The 24,932-nt window shown below is 44.1% G+C and overlaps 1 protein-coding gene across 1 annotated transcript in view; it reads left to right on the top strand.

Annotated features, from left to right (window-relative positions):
- Positions 1–24,932, top strand: part of PADI2 (peptidyl arginine deiminase 2) — a 1,062,620-nt gene that overhangs the window by 774,842 nt on the left and 262,846 nt on the right. Inside the window, exon 10 of the mRNA XM_069611131.1 lies at positions 8,871–8,978. Within this exon, the coding sequence (XP_069467232.1) occupies positions 8,871–8,978 (108 nt within the window). The remainder of the gene's footprint in view (positions 1–8,870; positions 8,979–24,932) is intronic.

Genomic DNA, 24,932 nt, shown 5'->3' with positions numbered 1-24,932 from the left:
TAGCGGAGGATCCGGACGCCCGTATTGACACGATATATGATATATCAGAGGGCGGACACGAGATTTCCAGATTGTATGAGGTGGTGATGTCCCGGGTGGGAAAGGACCTGATGGATTTGAGACTAGAATGGGAAACGGAGGTGGGGACTCAGATGACTGATGGGATGTGGGAACGGGCTATGGGATATCATAAAAAAGTGCCAGAAATGCTAGATTACAGCAAATCCAACTATATATCACGCACAGAGCGTACATGACCCCCAAAAGGATAGCTAAGTTTGCGAACACAGGCAGACAAGCATGTCCGAAATGTAACGAGGAGGACGCGGACATGACACATATGTTCTGGTCCTGCCCAGTAATCGAAGTCTTCTGGGGAGAAGTGTCACAGAAGTTAGCAGACAAAGGGGTCCCGATAAGCATTGGCACGGCCTGGGCTTGCCTCCTAGGGGGGTTCCCCAGACCGAAGAACACCAGACATCTGGGGAAACTGAGAGACCTAGCGTATATACTCGCTAAGAGGAGGATAGCCATGAACTGGAAGCAATGCTACAAACCCAGGATAGAGATGTGGTGGAGGGATCTGCAAAAATGGGCGGAAGCTGAAACCATGGTCTGGCAAGAAGCATGCAGTAAATGCGGGGAGGAGGTTGTGGGCAACCTAGTAGCCTGGAGGTTGTTAGTTACTGGTCTGTTTGGGGTGCAAGGGGAACCTACTGCCTCGGAGGAGGATGACACCCGACCACTCCAGGTCGATACAGAACTACCCTGTTGATAACCTCTGGAGGGGGAGGGGGGGAATGCAGTGTTGTGTTTTTTAATTGTCAATTGTCCTATTGTACCTAATGCGACAAGTTTGTTTTGTACTGTTTTTATTTAAAATAAAATAAAAATATAAAAAAAAAATTTAAAAAAATCATGCATATCGGTAGAAGGAAATGCAGTAAATAGGCCCAAAAGCTTGTTTCTGCTTTAAACGTGTGCAAGTATTTTTTTCACAGCAAAGGCTGCTGCAGCTGGTGAATTAGTGCAGAGTTTGCAATCCCAGGCCAGCACTGCGGGAAGAACACAGTAGTTGTTACTTTTTGAGGTCCACAGATTAGAGCTCACAGGTTCCACCAGCAAGTAATGAATACATGACCATTTTATAATTCAAGATCATTTATGAAATGCGATTTTCTAAAGAAGCTGGCAAGAACCACAGCAGTTTCAAATCGTCCAATAGAAAGTTTACCCTGATATGCAACATTTGTGCAGCCGTATGTCTGTGGTTCAAGGCTCTGATGGTGGCATGGTGGGCAGTCATTTTCATGAGAATTAGGATGAAGCAAACAAGGCACATTATTAAAGTTCTGCTGGTCATCTCAAATGTTTCAATGACTTCATTTTGTGCTGTGGGAATAGGGGGTGGATTATGACATTACAAGGTATAATTGAGGGCAGTGTGGGAAGGTCTGTGAACCCAATCATTGCTTGCAATGTATACTTTTCTATATGGGTTGAAAGTGGGGAGATTTTCCATGTCGCACAATCTCACTTTTTCATGCAGTTCTGTTCCGCAATCTGTTTAAATTTGCTGTCCCAGCTGCATCTGTGGCCCTGAATAAAAAAAAAAAAGAAATTGTGTTCGTTCTTGAACAGGCGTACACTCCTTTTTGACTACTTTTGTAGTTTTTTGGTGAGTTCTATGAGGACGACCCCATGCATTTTTGGAGGCGCCACCGGAATATCTATGCCGTATGAACGACACGTGAGAATTCCAGCCGTGCTCCTGGAGCAATGTGGGACAGCGTCCGTTGGGCAGTACAAGGAGCTCGATCAAAGAGAGGTTTGTGGACACCACTTCCCAAAGGTCTGCCTGGTCCGGCGCTGCCTTTGCTCCAACCAAAACTGCAGATCTTTGAAGGGGGACTCTGAGGTTGAAAGACGTGAAAAATCTCCCAAAAGGATACTTGAGTGTACCCGTGCATGAAAGCGGTAGGGGCAGGAGGCACTCTTATTATGGTTTATAGGTCACACCCTCATTAGTGTTGAAAAGGGCGATTGGCTGTAGTAGTATTAGATATTAGGTCTGCTGTTCTAGTAGGGAGCAGGTAGACATTGGCATATCTTCGCTAGAGCAGAGAGTTGCGTATTAAGTGGCAGACCTTTTTAGGCAAGAGTTGCATGTAGTGCAGGCAATTGGTATAGTTGCTTCATTGTATTTCCTTGGGAAGATTTTATTTGGGAAATATGTGCACGCGTGTTTGTGTGTGGCAGCAGTTTTGTTTTAGTGCCTTGGAGAGTGGTCATAGTGTTTGTTTTATGTGGCTGTGGAAAGGATGGAAAAGCCAGAGCCAAATTAACTTGGAAATAGCACAAAACCGTGTAGCTCGAGTTGCTGGTATAGTTGAGCACGAAGAGGAGTAATCACTTTTTCTAACATACTAATATCAGGCTTCGTTGTGAAGGTGGTGGGCCTGAGGAGAAGACCATTTCTATACTAATATGATATAACAAGGCAGGCCTGTGGAGAAGTCCATTGGGTGCAAGTATTGAGAGTGAGGTGTGAAAGGGTGGGCCTGCAGAGAAGGCAGGAGCAAGTGAAACTTGGGCGATTGAGCAAAGTGGTAATTATAAAAATTGAGTGAGTGGGACTGTTTGACAAGAGAGTGAGAGCTTAAGGGATTAATATAATAAGGGGAAAGAAGGGATGGAAAGAGATGAATATTTTAAATAGAAAGGAATAAGGTGTAGACAATGTCATCCTGTTGGTTTGTTTCTCCGTTCAATCACGTGTGAGAAGTTGCCCCAATATTACGATAAAATATCAAAGTACCATTTCGAGTGGGTGCACAACACAGTAGGGAAGTTTTATAAAGAATGGCCCGGAGAGGGGACAGTCGATAAAGATATTATAGAGTATGTATTCCTATTTGGCAAGATATTCTGGGACTTTGGAAATTGTAGGAAGAAAAGGAGAAAGAAACAGAGCAAGGGAAAGAGGAGGAGGAGCAGTGAAGTGCACTGCCACCACCCTATACAAAACCTAATTGAGTGTCTCAAGACAAGGAAGGAACACATAAAAAGAAAGAAGAGGGCCACTCAAGCATTATCAGCAAGGATGAGAAAGGGACGAGGAAATATTTAAATGGCATAGAAAAGAGCGTGCAGCAACAACTTGACAGTGTTTTCAAGGAGGCAGAAAAAGCTATGGAAACAGAATTAGAGGAGAAAGGAAAGGAACATGAAAAGGGAGCCAATGAATAGGGGTGGTCAGCAGGATGCATAAAGTTTAAAATAGACAAGTTGGGACAGGACTCGGACCATAGTGGAGCAAATACAATTATCGCGCACATGTTTGGAAGGCTCTAAGTGAGCTGTATCTAGACATGTCAGCCATTGGGTCTATCTTGGCTCGCAAAATGAAGCCTGATAAGGATCCCGCAGAATACATACGGGCCATACAGGAAATGTGGACGCAGGAAAATAAACAGTCATAGGACGAAAAAATACCTTTGTTTTACCACATCCTAGTGAGGGGGCCCCCACGGATGTGGAGGTCTCTTTAGAAAAGATAGTGGGAATTGAAGTAAAGGGGTAGCCTGAGATACAAACAACAAGTGTACGCTATTGAAAAAGAAAGCAAGAGAAGGATAAGGAGACAGTCGATAATGCTACCAAGGCAGAAAACAAATGAGTCCAGAAGAAACTGGTGAAAATACACATGAAGGGAGCAGTACTCACAGGGCCAGTAGTGGTTCCACAAGCGCAGAAAGGGGGGCTTCCAGTGGCCACGGTAATGCAGCCAGGAGGTTACACTCAGGTGCTACTAAACCAGCAGTGGGGAACTGTACAGATGCAGCAGAAACCTGCATTCATAAACATGCAGCAGCTGGGGTCATGCAGGCAGGTGGAGGGAATTGGTGCATGGGACAGTATCAGACAGGAGAGGATGCTACGCACGTAGAAGGGGAATGGGATACAGGGGAATGACTCCACGTTTTGCAGTACAGTGCTTTGCATGTGGGAATTTTGGCCATTTTGCACGAACATGCCCGCCCATTGCACAGGCAGGACAGCCACAACAGACATACATGCAGCACACTCCACAGCAGGTTCTGGTAATGCTGCAGCAACAGTAATTGCAGATACAGCCCCCACAGGCTCAGGGTATTACTACCCAGGGACAAGTACAGGTACAAAATGGGGAAATTACAGGAACTCAAGGTACAGCGAGCATACTTCAGACACAGATATCCGAAGGGGTAACAATACTGGGACAGAATACCATACCCAAATAAACTGGAGTGACTATGATGGGCAGTAACCCATTTGCGTCATCCGTGAACACTTTTTCCCAATAGGGGTGTCCACGGGGAGTGCAAGTATGTTCTGTTCTAGCAGTAACTGAAGACCCTGAGGAGGAACTGGAGGTAGCAGTTCAGATAGGACAGAGGGGATTCCCTTTCTTATAGATAATGGGGCAACCAGATTGTGCATCAAGGAAGAAGGATTTCCATTATCTAAGACAAGTTTGGACACACACGACTTTTGGGGGACAATTTCGAAAGTTCCTCTGACAAACGTTTTACCCTTAACGATAGGGACGCAGCATATTGTAGCACCTTTGCTGGATTCCAAAGACACTCCTATCAATATTCTGGGGAGGGACCTACTTAGCAAATTGAACGCCACAATTTAATTCTCGGGGAAGTGGATGGTGTGCACCACACCCGGGATGTATCCAGCTCGGGTTGCAGTACTGATTCAGGTATATTATGTACACAGCACAATAAGAGGAGTACCCACATACATAGAGGTGTTTATGTACGGGGTAAACATGTTGTTGGGATGGGTGCCAGGGATTGAAGGGAAGGTGTTCCTGCTATCCAACGAATCTCTGTTCAGGCCTCACTGTCCCACCTCAGTTAGTTCAGGCGCACACACTCTACTCTACTTGGAGGAAGTAGTGGTACCAAAAGACTTGATTATACTAGTTGCCACTGGTGAGAACAACATGGAGTGGCCCTCAATATCATGTATTGACCCCACACTTGACATTAACAGGAGTAAGTGACACAGAGTAGTTTGCAACAAAAGACAATGAAGAAGGAGAGGAAGTGTCCAAACTGAGCCTACCTTGTCCAGTGTACATAACAGAAAGGGCAATGCCCCAGACGACCCAGATAATGAAAGCACAATATTTGCAGGAAGATTCAGAAAAAGTGCCCAAGAATCTGTGGACAACAGGACCCCTTAATGTAGGAATGCTCAAAGGGGCAGGAGCGATACACATCAAGTTAAAATAGGGAGCACTGTTGCCAAGAGTAAAGCAGTATCAACTCTCACGAGAAGCAGATGAGGGCATGCATGAGGCACTGAATGCCCTGTGGCAGCAAGGCATAATACAGGTGAGCTCATGTGTCCGATTAACAAGGCTAAGAGAGGGGCATGGCATTTTATACAGGATTTACGCCCCCTTAATCACATTATTGATGGAGAATATCCATTGGATCCCAACCCCATGATGATTGTTTGCAGCGTTCACACAAAAGCACACAATTTCACAGTGATTGACTTAAAGAATGCCTTTTTCTCCATTGCACTACACCCAGACTCCAGGTATCTCACTGCCTTTACGTATCGTAGGACGCAGTTCGAACATTCAAGAATGCCTCAGGGTAATCTGAAGGGCCTAGCATCTTTATCAGAGTGATACAAATGGATTTGAGCAATTCACAGGTTGCTAGAACAGTAATACAGTACGTTGATGAATAATTGGTGTACAGCAAGATAGAAGAGGAGTCTAGAGGGGACTCGGTGACACTACAGATTTTATTAGCAGACAAAGGATACCAAGTAGACAGAGAGAAGTTACAATACTGTCAAAAAGAGATGGTGTACTTGGGTCAGATTGTGTCAGCAGACGGGAGAAAAATAACGCCAAAAAGAGTAGAGGTCATACAAAAGACTGCACGACCAAAAACAGTGAAAGAGATGCAGCAATTTTGGGCTTGTGCAACTATTGCAGAGCATGGGTCTTTGATTACTCCACATACACCAGGCCATTGTTGCAAGCACTAAAGGAAGCACAGAAAAACAAAACACACATAAAATGGGGGTGGGCACTGTTGCATACGAACAAGATGGCTGCCTAGTTGGTAGGCTCGGCAGACCATGACAACAACGTTGCAGTTTAAAGTTCCTTGCAATGCACTAAACACTGTGAAGACGGCTGATACCTCAACTGGAGGGGTTTGTCACTACATCAGCTGATTTCTGGGCTTGCCAGTGCATCTGGTCCGCTGCCGGCTGGTGTCAGCCATGTGCCGCTGCTGCAGTGTTCGCAGCTGCGGACTGGATTGCGACCGGCTGACCTGCTGGGTGACCTGGGCTGATGTGGCCCAGCAAATGACATTGGATGCCCCTCGGGGTTCCCACCTCCTTTGAGGATGCTTCCTGCTGCCTAGACTCCAACCCCATCCGTTCCCCGGGGCGCCTGCAGCCCCTGTGTCCCTGAGCCTCTGGGCGGCTTGCCCTCGACACCAGGAGGCTCGGTGGCAGACCTGGACCACGCTGAGAAGTCTTTGCTAAGGTGCTCCCGCTTCTCCTTGCTCGCCCGTCCAGCAGCAATAGCTTGGCTTTCCCAGCAGGGACTAGCCGGTCGTAACTCTCTGTTGCTCTCAGCTGTTCCTTCTTTTAACTCCTGCTTCAAGGAAGGGAGTTGCTCGGAGCCAATCAGCTTCCACCAAACACTAGACTGCTCCTTCTGGTTCAGTCTAGTAATCTGCATTTGGGGATTCCTCTTTCTTGTCTCAGTTTTTGTCATTCTATTTGCTTCAAAATATTGAAGGGTGCTGTCAGCAGGCTGTGTAGATTGTTGAAGGGGATTATCACAGTATGTCATCTGATGAAGCCTGTCCTCCCCCCTGAGGGTTGCCTCCCTTCATGTTATCCTCCCTCGCATAGCCAGACCCAGGGTTGGGATCAGGTAGTGGCTGCCATCCCCTGTCCACATGAAGAGAGGCTACCCCGGGAAATGAGTAATGACATCATCAGATTCATCACACATAGCAATTTGGACACATTACAATATTGAATGCCTTTCACATAACAATAGACAAATTAGTTTTCTAAAATCCTTTATTAGGGAAATGTGCTCATGTCAGCTTACATGGACCTTGAATTCATTTATCATATATACAATGGATTATGGCTATTTAGCAAGTTAATATTACTTAAGAGTCTCCGATCCTTTCATTTAACAAATAATATGGATTTCTTCTACTACCATACTGAAATGTTCAATGAAATGTGCCTTACAAATTCGATGGGCAGGAATTATCATTACTGTCAATTTAAAAATGTCCACTTCGCTATGGAGGCCCAAAAATATTTTTATTTACTTAAGTATCAAATTTAGATGCCGAAAGTATAAAAGAAACCACAAACTATTGCATTATGGCTAATCACCATTTTGTGTACAGTTCCTGCGTTTGACAAGTGTTTAAATTACTTCTACGATGGGATCGGTTTGACAGCCGTTAGCATGCGAGGTAAGAGACATGAAAGCTCTTCTAGGTAAGAGTGTTTGAAACATGATATTTGAGATGCCTTCGAAATTATAATAGATTTAAAGATAGGAGTTGGGGCAGTTTTAGGTATGTTTATACTTACCACATTTTTAGAACACAACCGTCAGGGTTCTGTGAATCCAACACCTTGAAACAATGCTGCAACCGGCTATCTCCTAAAGTTATCGTCCTTACACAATTGGCAAAGCTTATAACATAGATATTCTGATAATATGTGTCTGTGTGTGTGTGTGTGTGTGTGTGTGTGTGTGTGTGTGTGTGTGTGTGTGTGTTTGTATGTGTGTGTGAGTGTAGTTGCATGTAATTTTGACTGAGGTAGAAGGTAGTAATTATTATGTATGTATTTTTCATTATAGCGTTTTACCTCTGAAACGCAGTATTTCCTACCATAACTCTTCACTACTTTGGAAAAAGCTGTCCATAATTGGACAAAAATATAAAAGTGAGTACTTTCATGTACTATAATAATATTAAGGGACACATGCAATTTAAGGCGATTAATTTCGGTAATATATTTTCTCTGCCTCATAGTTGAATATAGTGATTGGCTTTACTACATATGATGGCACTCACACAAACAAGTTTATGACTGGAAATTCATGTTGTTAGTGAGTAAACAAATAAATATCTATGAATCAGCTAACAATCTATTTATATTTTTAGAAATGAAGAGTAAGTTGATTCTGTAATCTTATTTTTACAACTGAAAATGTTGGACTCTTTCCTGAAGAAGGATCTATGATCTGAAACATGTAGAGACTCAGTTCTAGGATATCAAATTTGAAAACAACTTACCTTTTACTACTACTGTGATACATTACAAGTGAAAAATAATTATTTCCTGTTTTTTATGGAAGTTATGTGTAATTATTTTTTTGGCAAGAAAATCTTTATTATTAAATCTATATACGTTTTTCTTGTGTATTATATATGTAGACCCCATTGCAAAAGAGTGCACGGGGAGTGATCTTGGAAGTATTTTCCAAGGCAATGTTTATTTTTTTATAATAACTCCTAATTTAAACATGTAAAGGGCTATTTGATTCATAAAGAAGTTACTGTGTGTAACTCCGACTTACTCCTGACATACTTGTAGTAACTGATTTGTGAATCAAATAGCCCTTATCACGTTTAAGTCAGGAGTAAGTCAGGGCACCTTCTTTATGAATACACCGCTTAGAGTGGTTGCCTCTTTATATGTACTCACTCTCATTCTGTTAGGATTTTGTTGAGGACAAATCCCCTCATTACTATATTTGCTTACACTAGTTCTGCGCTTCTCTTTTGAAACAGGATGAAATGGAGTTTGGCTACATTCAGGCACCCCACCAAAGCTTTCCTGTCGTGCTGGACTCCCCTCGAGATGGTGAACTTAAAGACTTCCCCATTAAAGAAATCTTGGTAAGCACTGTGTTATCTTTTAAAACTATTTGAAGCAATCTGACAAAAACAAGTTTAGTCTCACGGTTAGTCTACAATACTGAATGTAGTTATAACGTAATCACATGTGGTATTTCTATGGTCCAAGACACCGTAAGCTTAATATGCCTATGATGGTAAAAACATCAGAGATATTCAGTATTATTATGGTAAAAATATGATTGCAAACTGTGTTTCTGTACACCCCATGTCCAGGTTATCAAAAATGTACAGAATACTTTTTCATTCCTGTGAACGGGATTGATAATGGAAATGCATTGGCTCACGCTGCTGCTCCCCTGTATAAACAAAAATTGATCAGTAATGATCCTTCTACACATCGCCCTGTCCCTGCACCTATTGCAAATAGGCATGGGAGAATGATTTCCATTTCCAGGCAGTAGGCATCCCGTTTCTGGCTACATGATGCCCATTATAAGCCTGGAAATGCACCTTCCACTCATGATTTGCATAATGTCACACAGGGACGAAATAAGGGCCTCACAATATGTGCTTCTATAAGGCACACATTCTAATGCCCTAGAGCACAACATGTTCTAATGAAATTCAAGGGGTATCCATTCACTTGCGGTTTGATGAGTGCCACATTTTTAGGAACGAAAAACCTAATTTAAGTCCACTTTTTGGGTGAAGGTAAAATTGCAGGGTAATATCCTGGATGAAATATTTTAAGAATACTACATGGGTTAAATATCCCTAGATCATACCGAGGGTTTATGGTACAATATGTGCATTTTAAAACTGCATGCTTTGACTGTTTGCACAAATTTCATCACGAGTCTCACAGTTATCTTGCAAAATAATAATGTCACATATAGGGACATGCTGTCTCATGTTGTAAATAATTTATCTAATTTTAACAAAGCAAAATGATTATGCATCTTTTTATTGAATTTATCTGAAGACCAATTCGAATATCTATTTGATCTCTTCGTTGAACTACTTAATTGTTTTTTTAATCTGATTCAGTATCCATCTAATGTCACGTCCCAAATGCATTGAATTTCAGGGGTTTTGTTGCGATAAATTTGGGCACCTTAACTAAACTTTTAACTAAAGTTTTAGCAATAATTTTCAAGGGATACCATAGTTCATTCCATGCCACTGGCCACTGCCTTCAGCCGTGCCCACTGCATATTTTACCACACTACCAAACCACTAGCCATGGCCTTCGATCATGGCCAGTGGCCACGGCCTTCAGTCATGTCCACTGTATATTTTACATCTTGAGGGAAGAACCCTTAGGATAAGTATCAACAATCATGTAAAAAAAAAAAAATAGAGACAAACAACAAAACAATAAAAACAAATATTAGCCTTCTGTGGTCATGTGCAAATCAAATGTAAAAATCAACACGAACATTTCAGAACTTCGTATCACTCTACCTTTAAAAGCACTCCTTGTTCAAACAAGATGTGGAAAAACAGAACTAAACCCGCCCATTAGATGCTCATACTTGATTTCAAAACGAAAACCTGATATTAAACATAATACATTTTCACTTGTGCCTCCATTGGTCCTGCTTGATAGTCAGGATAAACTCTATTCCACAGTCATCTAAATGAAAGACACCCAAGTTATAGAGCATATGTGGAAATATACATCTTCAGAGAATTTCTGCTGCATATGGAAAATGACCTTATTTTATCGATGCGAAACAAGTGAAACCCCGTCTCCTTGCGGATGCTGAAAAGCATCTAGCAATTACCTGTCCTCACTTATAGTTAGCTTTTGGCCCTGTACAGTTAGGGTAACCCGACGTCCCGGTTTTGCTGGGACTGTGGCGGAATTGGGTGCTCTGTCCACCTTTCTCAAGATTATTTTTCCATTGGAAAATGCAGTGGTCCTGGTTTTTGGTAATCTTCATAGCTCGCAAGCAGGAATGCACAATCTCGCACAGATGAAATGCTGCATTTTACGAATTAGGATAGTGGTAGATTGTGATAAATTAATTACAATGTGTGATTATTCCAATAGTAACACTTTACCCTGCTTTTCCCCCACCTTCTACTGAAGTGTATTGTCTTTGCAGCCACTTTCAAGAGTTAGTCGTACTTGTTATGTTAGTGGCCCTGCCCAGTTATTTACTTTTTAAATCTGGTCACCCTACATACAGTGCCTCTCACGTACAGCGCCATACTTTCACATTTTAGGTTTTGGGGGCCACTGCCAATGAAGACAAACTCAAGTGCCATAAAAGCGTGTTCCTTGCTGGAAGACCTGGCCCTGTAGGAGATGACGTCACGCACAGATGAGCATTGAGGCACACACTGCCTTGCATGGTGAAAGGGCACGGCTCTCAGCCTCTCACATGTTGTTGTGCTGCCACTTCTCGCACATTGCCCGCATCTAGCAGTATGGTGGGCTATCTGCATTGTTGCATTGCACTTAATTATTCGGGAATATTACAAGATCTGTGGGTGACCAGATTATGTAGCCTTTCTGTCCTCTCCACGTGGCGACATGAAGCAGGGGTGCAACTAAGATAACATTTGGGGGTGGGGGGTTAATTGTTGGGAGAGGTGCTGCCTTCAAAGACTGTGGAGGTGGGGTTACTTATTTGTGTGTGGGCATCAAACCTCTTTGCACATAGTAAGGAGACTATTCTGGTGCAGATTCAATGTTACAAGCAGTTGATGCTCTCCTTCACGTCTGAAGCTACACTCTTAAGGACTGCTCTGTGAATGAGCTGTCTCTTTCCCCCACCCAAAACTTTCAATCGCTCTCCTGGCATGAAAGTACTAACCTCCCACCATGAAAGATTTCAATTTCCTAAAAATGTATGCATACGAATGCCTGTGCTAACAATGAAACGATTCACATTAGTAATTTCCAGGCAGCCGCCGGCACCGTTTATTGTCCGTGTCCTGTCCTGCCACTGCTCTGTAGGTCACCCAGGGCAAGTCAACATAGCCTAACATTTCTGGGAGTGGGGAGATTAAAGCCCGATATGCCCAGTGGTCGTTGCACTACTGCCAAGAATGACTGTGCTCACAGCTCCGGCTTTACAAATCACCAATGACTAAGTGCATTAATAAAATCTAACTAATGTGTATGCGTTGCTTGAGCCCTGTTGTCTGTGATTGGGTTCTTAAGCAGTGTTGACGTTTTGTAGGCTAGGCTTCCGTCTTTGGTGTGTTGGTTGTTTACTGGCTGCACTGGAAATCTGCTGTGTGGCAACTTTCAGGTGCATCAGTACGCTATGTAAGAAGTGCAAGCTCACATCACACCCTCTTGTGGAGTCTGCATCCGTGTTTACCAGGGTTGACTATGTGACTTGTACAGACGTGAACCCCAGGGTCTTCCTGATTGGTTTTATGGTCAGTGGCCAAACATGTGCCGGCAGTGATTTATGTGTGTACACAGTGTGTACACAGAGAGTGCTAACAATCCATGATGACACTCTGGTCCATCTTAAGCACTTTTGGGGCCCTGGACATCTTTAGAGACCGCTCCACCAAACCTAATGAATTAAAGGATCCAGAAAATCTGGTTGCGCCCATCCTGGTCGTAGTCACAACCCATAGCTTGATATGCTGCCATATATTGGCAGAAAAAACGTGGACAGATTTCCTTATAGTATCATTACTGGCATTTTGCACAAAGCAAACCTGAGTCTGTTCGTATATGGAAATACTAGGCGTGCAGTCTTCATGGGAATGTTGTAAAAAAAAAGCCCCTGAGACCCTCACACCAGAATAAATACAACCTACTAGGGAAAAAGGCCAATACAGCTCTTGCGAGGATAACACGTGTTATTTCCACACAAAAGGAAAAAGCACCAAAAAAGAACTCTGCTGCGGTGGAACGTTCTGCGCAAATCTGCATCAGCAACACAATAATAAGGCCTACGGAATCATCAGTGACATCATCACATACAGTAGAAACCTGTGCTGTTGGTTGGTGAGACCCTACACATAGGTCACCTGCTCCATAGGGGATGCCAGGTCATTGGTCCCAGCACGTCCATCTTCTTCCACGTGGGCGGGCGACGTTGCAGCCGTCATCAGTCAGCAGTCGGACAAGTAACAATTATATTACTAACTAAAACAAACACATCTATAGCAGTGCACCTGGTACAGGCAGACAGGGGCCCAAGGGGAAGCCAAGGTCATACAAGGCAGGAAGGCTCTGCTTTCTGATCTTTTGATTGATGGGGGATCCCACAGGTTATCTTGTACAGAGGAATTCAGGGGTCCTAAAGTCAGGGGATTGGAGTGCTATAATTTAGGATTGGGACTGGTGGAGGTTGGAGGCCCATGTCCTCCTTCTCGTGGGATTGCATCGTTCACAGACACCCTGCCCTCCTCCCGTGGCCTCACAGGACACATTCTTCCCAGGGCACGAAGGTTGGCAACATTTTAGGACAATGGAGGGTTTTATGTGTCTGTTCAGCTCTGGCCTTGGATCAGGGTTGAAAGACCGAGGTAGAAATGTTCTAGGGAGAAAAGACCGAAGATAATTTTTCCAAAATACACCGCAAGACACCCCAAACACACCACTTCCATGATCGGGGACCAGCGCCGCAAGGTCCTTTCAATTTTTTTGTTTTGGTGGGGGGGGGCTTTTCGAGATGGCTGCGGGGGACACCCCACAACCCTGCTCACAATATAGTGAGCAAGGGTGCGGAGGACACCCCGGAAGCCCCTGCAGCCCTCCTTTTTATTTTATTTTATTTTGGGGTGACTGCAGGTGACACCCCCTAAAACCACCGCTCTAAATATAGTGAGCAACTGTGCCGGGGACACCCCAGCACCGAATGCGTGATCTGGTCAAACTTTTCAGTCGTTCGGAATTTTCGAACAGCCAAAATCCGGTCAAATTACGCATTCGGTCATTTTGCCCAAGTCCTGCAACACATCCCAAAGTGAGTAAGAGCAATCTACACGATTAAACAAAAGTCATCAGCATATGTCATTGTATTCTCAGAGATAACAACACATTGTTGTGTAAGACCTCTTGTACACTGGGATATCAACGGTACTTCGGAAGACAATAAGGGATTGGTAGGAGGAACGCCAGAGGTATTAGAACTTGTGAACTTTAAAATGGTGAATGACCATTATTATGTCAAGTAAAACAGGCTTGGATATTCCAGCAATACACTTACACTCACATATGCCACAGAACATTTGTAATTAGGATTCTACCGTTTACTTGGGTTTGCATTTATGCAGATCAAAGAGTGGGCATCCTTAATATTACAGCATATCAGATTCTGCCAATTCAAACAACGCACCCTAGCCAGGATACAGCCTCTATGGGCTTGCACTTCATGCTATTCAAAGAATTGGCAATCCAATACAGGAACTTATCAGACACATCACTGGTCCAACCACGTTTTTTTAAGGGTCAACTACCTTTCTACTATGAGTATCTATCCCCGAGGACGACCACAGGTCGAAACACGTGTTGGCTGACCATCAACCCAACATTGAGAATAAAGAAAAGACATTTTTCATACTTTATCTATTTGAATTAACTCTTTCAGTTGATATTTAATGTGTCAAAACAATAATAAGCAGTTGATGCTTTAATTGGAGGCGCATAGCACAAACACTCTAATCCCAACTCTACATTCTTCTACATTTCATTGAAGGTCCTTGTGGGTGGGCCTTGGCAAAAGAGAGCACAGCCTCCCATACCAGAGAATACTTAATGGTTATAGCGCATTTCACAAAGGATCGTACCCATACTACCCTTTATGAATGAGACCTATTGTACACTGGGATATCAACCGTACTTCGGAAGACAAGAAGGAATAATGGTAGTTTTTCCTACTGTCTTTGATGATCCTTGAGTACATGGGGATGAGAATACATCTCACCTTGCAATGCTTTAACGATGCAGGTTGTCCTTTCTTGTGTCTCCTTTATGCCAGAGACAGTCCACAGAAGGCACATTCATATTGCCCTAACAACCTTCTTTGGAGAATTCTAAGATAGATGGTGGACATGACAGTGGTCTCTATCTTTAGATAGCTAACACAGAAGAAAATGCTCCCATTCTCGGACTACTGGACAATCCGTTTTGGATATAATGGTCCGAGAGTTTGCCACATGATTCTTACCCTGGCACCACCATTTCCACAAAGAAATACATTAAAAAGGCTACTTATTTTGCTACATAAGCTGTCTTTGATAAGGGCTATGCAATCATTGTTTACTTTTTCTGCAAGACAAGGTTATTGTGCCATCCCATGTGTGTGCAGATTTGGAGTGTTGTCTGTAAATGGAAGTTCAAATCTTAAGAGTACTTATTTTCCATGCATGGGAAATGTAGTGTTCATACACCACAAAATGAAGGTGCCACCCTTATACTTTTTAACATCTCGTTAAAATCACCAGCGTACTGCTTGTTAGTTAACGATATTCCATAGCAAAGAGGCCGCGATTAAGCACTGATGCATCTTGCTCCTCATCCAGAACTTTCTTAAATTCTTAAGGCATTCTGGAGTTATGGTCTGATTTCGTTTTTCTGAGCATGTGTCTATGCATGTGGTCTTCAGATATTTTGATAGAATGGTTGCCTCTGAAATTCTGTAGGATTTGTTAATGTCTCTGGTACAGCTCGTCTCTTCTCCATGTGTCCGTGACTCAACGTTCAACTTCCCAATGTTCTTGTTCTCGTGTGTGTGTGCGTGCGTGCGTGCGTGCGTGCGTGTGTGTGTGTGGTGTGTGTGTGTGTGTGTGTGTGTGTGTTACTGTCTCAGCTCCCTGGCTGAGCTCTACTCTCATCCGATCTCTATGCTTGTGTCTCACCATTCCTGTTTTTCAAGCTCGTTCTTTGTGTGTGTCTGTCTGTCTGTCTGCCTCAGTGCTCCTCTTATTCAAACTGTCAATGTGTCTCTTACTCTGTGTGCATGTGTTAGACAGGTCTACATGTTAATTTCTTAAGACATTGCATGTGTATTTTGCATAGTATTCCTTTTATGCCGTACATTTTAATTGATTTTTGTCAGAGCTTCCCTCTTCTCCAGACTCTTATTTATATAGCTGGGTAAAATAGACCTGGGATTAAGACTCCACTTCTTTAGAAATTGTATATTTTGCTTTGACTCACTGTTGCTCTTATCCAAGAAATGTACACGCGTTTCTGGCTCCGTGGACTTGTTTGTTAGTCTGCGGTTTGTCATTCAGCTTTGTGCATGTGTCCCTTATTTAGCTCTCCTTTTGACCAAGCTCTACGTGACATGGTTTTTAAATATATTTCCCTTGCCTTTCAACATCCCCAAAAGCAGTTTAGAATACGCACCTGGGGATGTGGCGGGTTCTGGAGTAGAGAATAGGGCCTATACCGGACTCAGGGCTTCACAGAGTGTGAATAGAGACGTATGCACTTCAGCAATTGACCTCTCTGCTATTGGGAAGCTGACATGTTTACCATGGTCAGCAATGTTTTTGTGCTCCTACCATTAGAACTGAAAATAACTTACCCTTGTGTGAATGATCTTCATTAGAATGTCCCCACATTCATTTCATTAGACAAACAAGTATTTACACTTGCACAACAATCTCTCCAGAACTCTTACAACCTACAAACTCATAACATCCTCTCAAACGTATTTTGAATAAAATATAAGCAATGCTTGTTATTAGAAAGAGTATACATGAATAATATTTTAGCTTTGCTACTCTCTTCCTGTTTAACATCTTAGGCCAACGTGCAAAGTCATTTGACACACAGCAAGATAAATTGTACCCACAATAGTGCTGTTTAGAAAGACAGTCCTGTATTGTTGGTTATAAAACAATTCGTTGGAAACAGCCACTTGAAAAACCTACAGGCACCTTCAAGAATTAAAAATGCCCATAAAATAATTCATTGAAATATATGCTAAGAGTGTTACAGCAACTCACTATGAATCCAGCGACCACCACAATGTCATGCAGACCGCTCTAATTCCAATAATTTGTGAATACAAAACATATACATATTTACATGTTTAACTTGAACATCAGTTACTAAAGACAAAACAAAATGGAAAAACTGAGAATGATAAAAAAAAATTGTTTACATTCTTATAGTTCATATACTGCTGTTTTTATAGTTCTATGCTGATGCTAAAATTCTCCTGTACACTATGTAAATTAGAGAGAAGACCTGGGGAGACAAAAGATACTGGTTATCTCGATGTGCTCATGTCCTCGTCCACAAGACATAAACCCCTTCACACACATAGTAAGCAACAAAGCTATTCCATTCCATGGTTATAATCTTTGCATATGCTGACAATCACCCCAAAAACAGAAAGAGATAAAGTGTTTACACGGGGTCTTGGGCATACATCCTTACAGATCACAGGTTTGGCGCACGAAGCACAGAACCATAGAAGGACAGGACCACTGGGCAAAGAGTGAACCGAGGACCTCCACTTACATCAGGCTTTATGATGCAGTAAGCATTTTGGACCAAGAACATTAGACATTGAAGAGCCAGGAGACACTTGTCAGGTAAGGAAAGGACCATTGCCGCCTGATTCTTTGCTGCCCCTGGGGTGGGGAATCCACAGTTACACATGTTTAAGCACTTAGCACGCCCAGTTAAACATGGTCCAGAGCATAAATTGGGAGTTTGCAGAGTGTTGGAGAAAGTGGGGTAGAGCAAAGAGAGTAGCAGCGAGCAGGAAGATAAATGCTTACAAGGAAGAGCAGAGCAAAATGAAGTACAAGAAGAGAAGTCAGGAAGAAGTAAGGGAAAAGAGAACTATCAGGAGGTAAGAGGAAGGAAATATCAGGGTAAGGGAGGCTTTGGAGAAGGGAGAGATCAGGAGGAGGAAGAAGGGATTCAAAACGGAGAGAGTACTACCAGAAAGAGGCGGGGAGATCCAGAAAACGAACCCAGCACTGGCCAAGTCAAGAAACCGAAGGGGAGTTGGGGAATCAGGAGGTGGAAGGTGCAGCCAGTAGTGCTTGGGTTGGAGAAGGGTTAGATTGAAAAACACTTCTCTAGCGATCTAGAACCAGTGACTGCTAACCTGGAGGCTCATTTGGGTATCTGAGACCAGTTGGTAGCATAGAGGACGATGGTGCGAAAAACTAATAAGGGCAGAGTCAAGGAGAGGTTTTTATGAGATTGAGCCCAAAGGGGAAAGTGTGCCATGAGAGATTTTCCTTGGTGGGAGCTACAACGATGATGACCTAAATATCGATCCACAGGAGCTGGGAAAGAAATATGCTATTGATGGCAGAGGGACGTCTGTGTTCCAGGTAGGGCAGCCCTTTGCCTAGAAACGTCTGGAGTTCTTTAGGGGCCCTGGGTGGAGACCTAAGCAATTGGATGTGGTCTCTCAGGGTCCCAATGAACTTGGAAGATCCGGACTCCTTTGTCAAGGAGAAGTCATCCTATCCCGGGACTTTTGCTGAATCTTGTTTTTGACCTTAATCCCACAGTGACAGCCCTGCCTGAGACTGCCCCTCAGCCTTTTAAACATTCACAGCACTTATCAGTTCTACCTCCATCACTGCATTTGTAGAAACATATTCTACCTTAGTTTCATGTTTTAAAATGTATAACAAGCCAAATGTGTTTGTAAAAAACTGTAGGTAATACAGCAGTAAAAATAGTATTGAACATAGCATGTGAGTGGTTTACTCACTCTTCTCTACATGACTTGCCAAATGTATGATATATTGGGAAAAAGAAAGGCCTCCTAAAAGGAAGACAATCCCTTTGAGAACTCCATAGTGCTATGGCGGATTCAATCACATTTCAGGCGAGGCACTCAAAGGAACCTGTCTGTTTGGAAATTACAAACTTTCCCCCATATGCCACTCTTTTTGCATGGGATAGGGCGTAGGAGGGGAGAGTCGTCTGAGAAAGTGAGACCGAAGTGTTGAGTTGGATTTTGTGGAGGAGTGGGAGGTTCCCTTCTATGAGACCCATTGAGACAGTAATCTATTGTGTGCTGGGCAGGGGTAAGCAGAGGTGGCCAGACTTCCCCGAGGCTCTTTAGACCAGGTCAGAGTCAGTACATTCCACGTTGAGCAGCATGTGATTGACACTGCTTTACCTCTGTTGGCCTATCAAATGAACATGCCATTTATGTTTTTTTTATTTCTCTCCATTGGCCAAAGTGACTCATCGGGGGCCAGGGGGAGAGTTAGGGGGCAGGGGTGAGCTAAAAAGGCTAGGAACTGAGGGCCCGGAATCTGAAACTAAATGTACGTACTAGCCTGATTGCATTGCTGAAATCAGACCACTGAATGTACAAATTCAACAAAGGGCAAAGTGGGTCTGTGCAAAAAGGGGTGCCTCATGAATAGTAATAAGATGTCATTTACATGGGCTCCCATAGTGCACAACAGTTAAATGCAGGCATGGGGTCCTTTTAACGGTAAACAGGTCTCTGTTCCTGAATTTTCAATTGCATTGTGGCTTCTGTTTCAGGGACGTCATTTCACAAAATGCCAGGGGTAGGGAAAGTGACATGTCGCAAACCTTGACCTCTGATGACATCACAAGAAGTGATGTCATTTGACCCCACCCCGAAGTGATATCGCGGAAGTGATGGAACACAACCTTTCACCCCCTGACAAAACAGGAAGTGGTATCACATAGCATTGTTCCGAAGTACACTATGAAAAATATGGTTACGATATCACGATAATGTGATATACATTTCATACAAGAATGGATCGCCATATGTAGCGTTAGGATCAGTGTGTATAGGCCCATATCACCAAATTACTGTGAATGCAAGCAGACGTCCATGGCCAAATGATAATAATGGGCCTCATTTCGAGTACGGCGCTAGCCAATGGCGCTATTAACGCCTTGGTTGACGCCGTACCCGGACCGGCAGCGCCTTGGTGGATGGCGGAATCACCGCCCCATTCCAAGGTTGGCGGGGCGGTAATTCCCCATTCACCAAGGCTCTTCCCCATTCCCTATTAACGCCTTGGTTGACGCCGTACCCGGACCGGCAGCGCCTTGGTGGATGGCGGAATCACAGCCCCATTCCAAGGTTGGCGGGGCGGTAATTCCCCATTCACCAAGGCTCTTCCCCATTCCCAAATGAGCCCCCATAGGGCTCAATGGGAAAGGGGAAGATGCAAATAACGGTGACCGTTCATTACGGTCACCGTTATTGGCTTGGAGGCCCCTTTGCGCCCTCGACTTTAACACCTGCTCAAAGCAGGCGTTAAGGGCGAGTGCGCAGAGGGAACTCGGAGTATGACGGTAAGGGATTACCGCCACCGGTCTCGTTACCGGTGGCCGCTATCCCTTACTGCCATACTCGGAATGAGGCCCAATGTGTTATTATGTAGCACTTACGCTTAAGTGCTTTATATAGAAAAAATATACATACAATATCACCCAACCTGTGTTGGTACTCATTTATCAGCCCCAGAAGGATGAAAGGCTGAGTTAGAATCAGTGACTCACCCCTTGAAATTTGCCGGAAATACACCTTTAATGACTCTAGTTATTATTGTATAGAATTCCAGAAAGACACATTATTCGGTATTCCTATTCTTTCTTATTTAGGGTCAGAGCTGAAAGTTTTAGACTTGTGGAACGAAACTCCTGTTCTTTTTTGGTTTTGTTTTCATTTTAAGAGGCCTGAGCAAGAAAGCCGGCCACCCCAGAAGCAAAGAGCCAGATGGCGCTAGCCACAGCCCAAGAGCTTGCATACATTTTTTATAAAAAAAGGACTTTTAAAAAAAGAAATAAATGTATTTAGGGTTAGCAAGGGAGGGCCTCTGTCTCTTAGCCGACGTTACCGTCGGTACATATAGCACGTGCAGCGTCTGTTGACTTCAGTTCTGGTTTTCCATGACAGCATTCGCTTCGAGAATTACGGCACGCTTCAGTTTTTCTGAATCCTCTCCGGAGAGAAGTATTGCCTGTCCTACCAAATCCTCTAATCCAGCTCAGTGGGAAGATTTAAGTGAGACAGGCTATGTTAAAACATTTTGAGAAAGAGGCCCCGACCCCTCGAAGTAAAAAGGTGAAAAGCCATGCTCCTGTCGAGCCGCCTAAGGCAGACAAAGAAAGACCAAAGACTACATTCTGCATGCCCTCAAGCCCAGCAAGTAAGTCGAAGACCCATTGTGATCCTTTGAGAACATGACACATCGGGAAATTGTCAAAGACTCCTTCAAGTCGAGGGCCAAGCCCTTCGAGTGCTCAGTCGAAGGCAAAATCAACAGAGAAGTCGTAAAAAATGTCGACACCCTTAGCGTCGACACCGTCAACGCCATCGAAGTGAAAGTCGTTGCCGTTGTAAGTGTCAATGTCATTGATGCCTTTATCAAAGCCATCGATAGCTTTACCTTCAAAACCAAGAGAAATTGAGAAATCTTACAATCCATTACCAAAGAAAGATTTCTTTAAGTTTTATTCTCAATTTATCAGGAATATGACCCCTCAGATCAAGATGCACCACCATGTGGTTTAGATCTAAGAACACCTCATATCTTATTCCACAAGAATCCAGATAAAAGGATTTGAATGAAAATGTGCAGTCTGCTAGTGGGGTTGACTTTTCACCTGAAATCGAGTTTGGCAAGCCGGATCCGGCAGACCATGCCAATGCTTCTTATAGGCATCTGATGACCAGAGTAAAAGAGTTTATGGGATAAAGCAGGCAGAGGCCTGCTCTGCCGTTTGAGCAAGGCGACCTAACAGATACCCTGGATAAAGGTCCACAAAAGTATCCCATAGTTCCTTTTCATGTAGCTCTCCAGAAAAGGGTCATGGCAAATTGGGAGGTTCCAGAAGCGAACCCTGCGGTGAACAAGAATCACACCAGAAAATATAGGCCATCTAGTAGCGACCCTACCTATTTGTAGAAACATCCTACACCTGCAAACCTAGTTGTGCAGGCAGCAATGTCAATCTCAAAACAGACTACATACCCTACCATCCCACCAGATAGGGATCATAAGTGTTTCAACACTTGGGCGAGAAAAGTTTTTTCTGCTGGAAGCATGGCGCTCAAGTCTGCAAATTCCACCTGCCCTTCAGCAAAATTTGCATACACCCTGTGGGACTGTGTAGCTATGGCGGCTGACCATATTCCCAAAGGGGAAGAGAGATCGCTTCCTGAGCATTGTAAGAGACGGTAAGTAGGCAATGTGCGAGTCTCTGCCATCAGGATTGGACTCAGCTGACAGCTTCAGCAGAGCCATGGCGACAAGCACAGTGATACGCATATAAGCGTGCTGGAGGAGGTCAGGTTTTGCACTGGACGTGCTGTCCTGGCTCCTCAAAATGCCCTTTGATGGCACCCAGATGTTTGGCAGCAAGGCTGATGAAAGTTTGGAGAAGTTGAAGACCTCAAAGACAGCGGCCAAGTGCCTTGGAGCTGCTATCAGACAGCCTCAACCCTCTCATTCCAGTGGAACATCTTGGAGGGGTAAGTCCTTTAGCTTCTACTCCTCAGTTTGAAGAGCGACAGGATTCGCAAGTCAAATGGGCCAAAGAAGATTCCCTTGTGGTGGACAAGGGGGAGGTGCAAAGCCTTCCCAAGCAATGACTACCTTGCCATCAGCCACTGCTTCAGCAGCCGGAAAACCTCTCTGAGGTCTTAGCCCACAAGAGCCCAGTGGGAGGCAGACTCTCACTGCATCTGCAAGAATGGTGTGGGTATTGGAAACAATACCCGATGGTTACTGCCTCCTCTTTCTAAAAAGGCCTCAGGACCATCCACCAGGGAGCCACTATTTCAGGGCTCCAGATCCTTTGCTTTTGCAGGAATTATTGAGTCTGCTTGGGAAAAGGTGCTATAGAACCAGTACCTGTGACGGAGTGGAACAAAGGGTGGTACACACCCTATATTCTAATCCCCAAAAAGGACTGAGGATTGAGACCCATCTTGGACTTGAGAAACTTGAACAAGTTCCTTAGGAAGGACAAGTTCAAGATGGTTACCCTTTCTCAGATCCTTCAGGCCCTCCAGCTACAGGATTGGATAGTATCATTGAACCTTCAGGATGCTTACTTTCATGTGCCAATCCATAAAAAGCACAGAGAGTCCCTGAGGTTCACAATTGACGGTTCTCATGATCAATTTCGAGTTCTGCCATTTGGGTTCAGATTCGCCCCAAGTGTATTCACCAAGTTGATGGCAGTGATGGCAGTGAGTCTCAGGAGAGGGGGGGATCCACGTCTACCCCTACCTGGACAATTGGCTGAACAGGGCACGTTCTCCCGAACAAGTCCTGGAACATCTCAGCGTCACCTGCCACTCCCTCCACGGACTGGGCCTCTCCCTCAGTTACAAGAGGTCCCACATAATACCATCTCAAAGACTCCAGTTCATCAGAGCCGTACTGGATACAACCTTAGGAAAAGCCTTGCAACCAGAGGCGAGGGCTCAGCACATTCTGCAGATGGTCACAAAATTACCCAGCGTTTTCCGGCTTTCGACTTTTTGAGGTTGCTCGGCACATGGCATCCTGCATTTTTCTGGTGCTAGAGGCTCGCCTGAGAATGAGATCCCTTCAGTGGGCTCTCAGGACAGAGTGATTTCAATTCTGGGGCAAAATGTCAGACCTTCTTCAGGTTCTAAACAAGGAGAACCTTTTTGGCAACCATGGCAGGAGATAATTGTAGTGACAGACACCTCACTCACGGAGTGGGGAGCCCATGCCAACGATCTGACAATCAGCGGTTATTGCTCTCCATCGGAGTCCAAACTGAACATCAATCTTTTGGAGCTGAGGGCGATCAGACTTGTGCTGAAGTCCTTTCTGCCCTCTGCACGGGGAAAGAACGTCTTGATAATGATAGACAACACAGTGGCCATGTACTACCTCAACAAGAGAGGAGGTGTAGGGTCACTACCACTGTGAGGAGAAGCAATGCAGCTCTGGTTCTGGCCAATACAAGAAGGAATATCTCTATCAGCAGTTCAACTAGCCGGAGAGAAGAACATGGCAGTGGACGTTCTGAACAGGCAGAGCACAGTCTCCCACAAGTGGGAGCTAGCTCAGGAAGTCCTTCAAGAGATCTTCACCCTTTGGGGAACCCCACCAGTGGATCTGTTCACGACCAGTGTCAACCGGAAGTGCAAACTGTTCTGCTCCAGGGAATTTCCCCCAAGAGGAGCTCTAGGAGACGCATTCGTAGTGGACTGGAGTTTCCACTGCTGTACCCATTTCCTCCAGTCCCTGCCATTCCTCCTGTGATTAGGAGGTTGAGAAAGTTCAGGAAATCCATGATCCCAGATTGAGCAGGACGTGGTACCTGGATCTTCTGGACATATCCATCTGCCCTCCAATGTGCCCTCCGCACAGAGGGGAACTTCCCTCATGAGAGGAGGGTTGGGTTCTCCATCCAGAGGTCAAGACACTCAACCTTGACGCATGGTTTCTGAGAGGTTGAGATATAAGTATTAGGACCTCCCGGATGACGAAATTGAGATTTTGTTTTCGGCCAGAAGGCCAGCAACAAAATCCTTGTACCGCTGCCATTATAATAAATTATGCAGCTGGTGTAAGGAAGTGGACCCTTTTATGTGCAGTACACCAATTGTGTAGTCCTTTAGTTCCATTTGGCTAATCTGGGGTTCCAGATATGGACCAATAAGCGATATTGGGCTGCGCTTTCTATCTCTAAGTGCACTTCATAAGCAATATCATATTTTAAAACGCCATTAGTCATTCAGTTTCTTAAGGGACTCACTAATGTGTTCCCTCCTACACCTTTTCAAGTCCGATTCTGGGGTCTTAATCTGGTACTAAAATTGTAGATGTGTGCTCCGTTCGAGCCACTTCACTCATGTCAGTTAGGACTGCTTACATTTAAAACCATTCTAATAGTGGCATTATCATCAGCCAGTAGGCTGAATGAATCTCAGACCCTATCTAGTAAGCCTCCATTTACCATGTTTTACAAGGATAAGGTTGCCCTCAGGGTTAAACCTTCTTTCTTACAAGAAATTGTGTCAGATTTCTATTTGGCCC

The sequence above is a fragment of the Ambystoma mexicanum genome, chromosome 8 (genome assembly GCF_040938575.1).
Source record: "Ambystoma mexicanum isolate Mex_15411 chromosome 8, UKY_AmexF1_1, whole genome shotgun sequence".
Taxonomy (NCBI): Eukaryota; Metazoa; Chordata; class Amphibia; order Caudata; family Ambystomatidae; genus Ambystoma; species Ambystoma mexicanum.
This window is presented reverse-complemented; position numbering and strand designations above follow the sequence as displayed.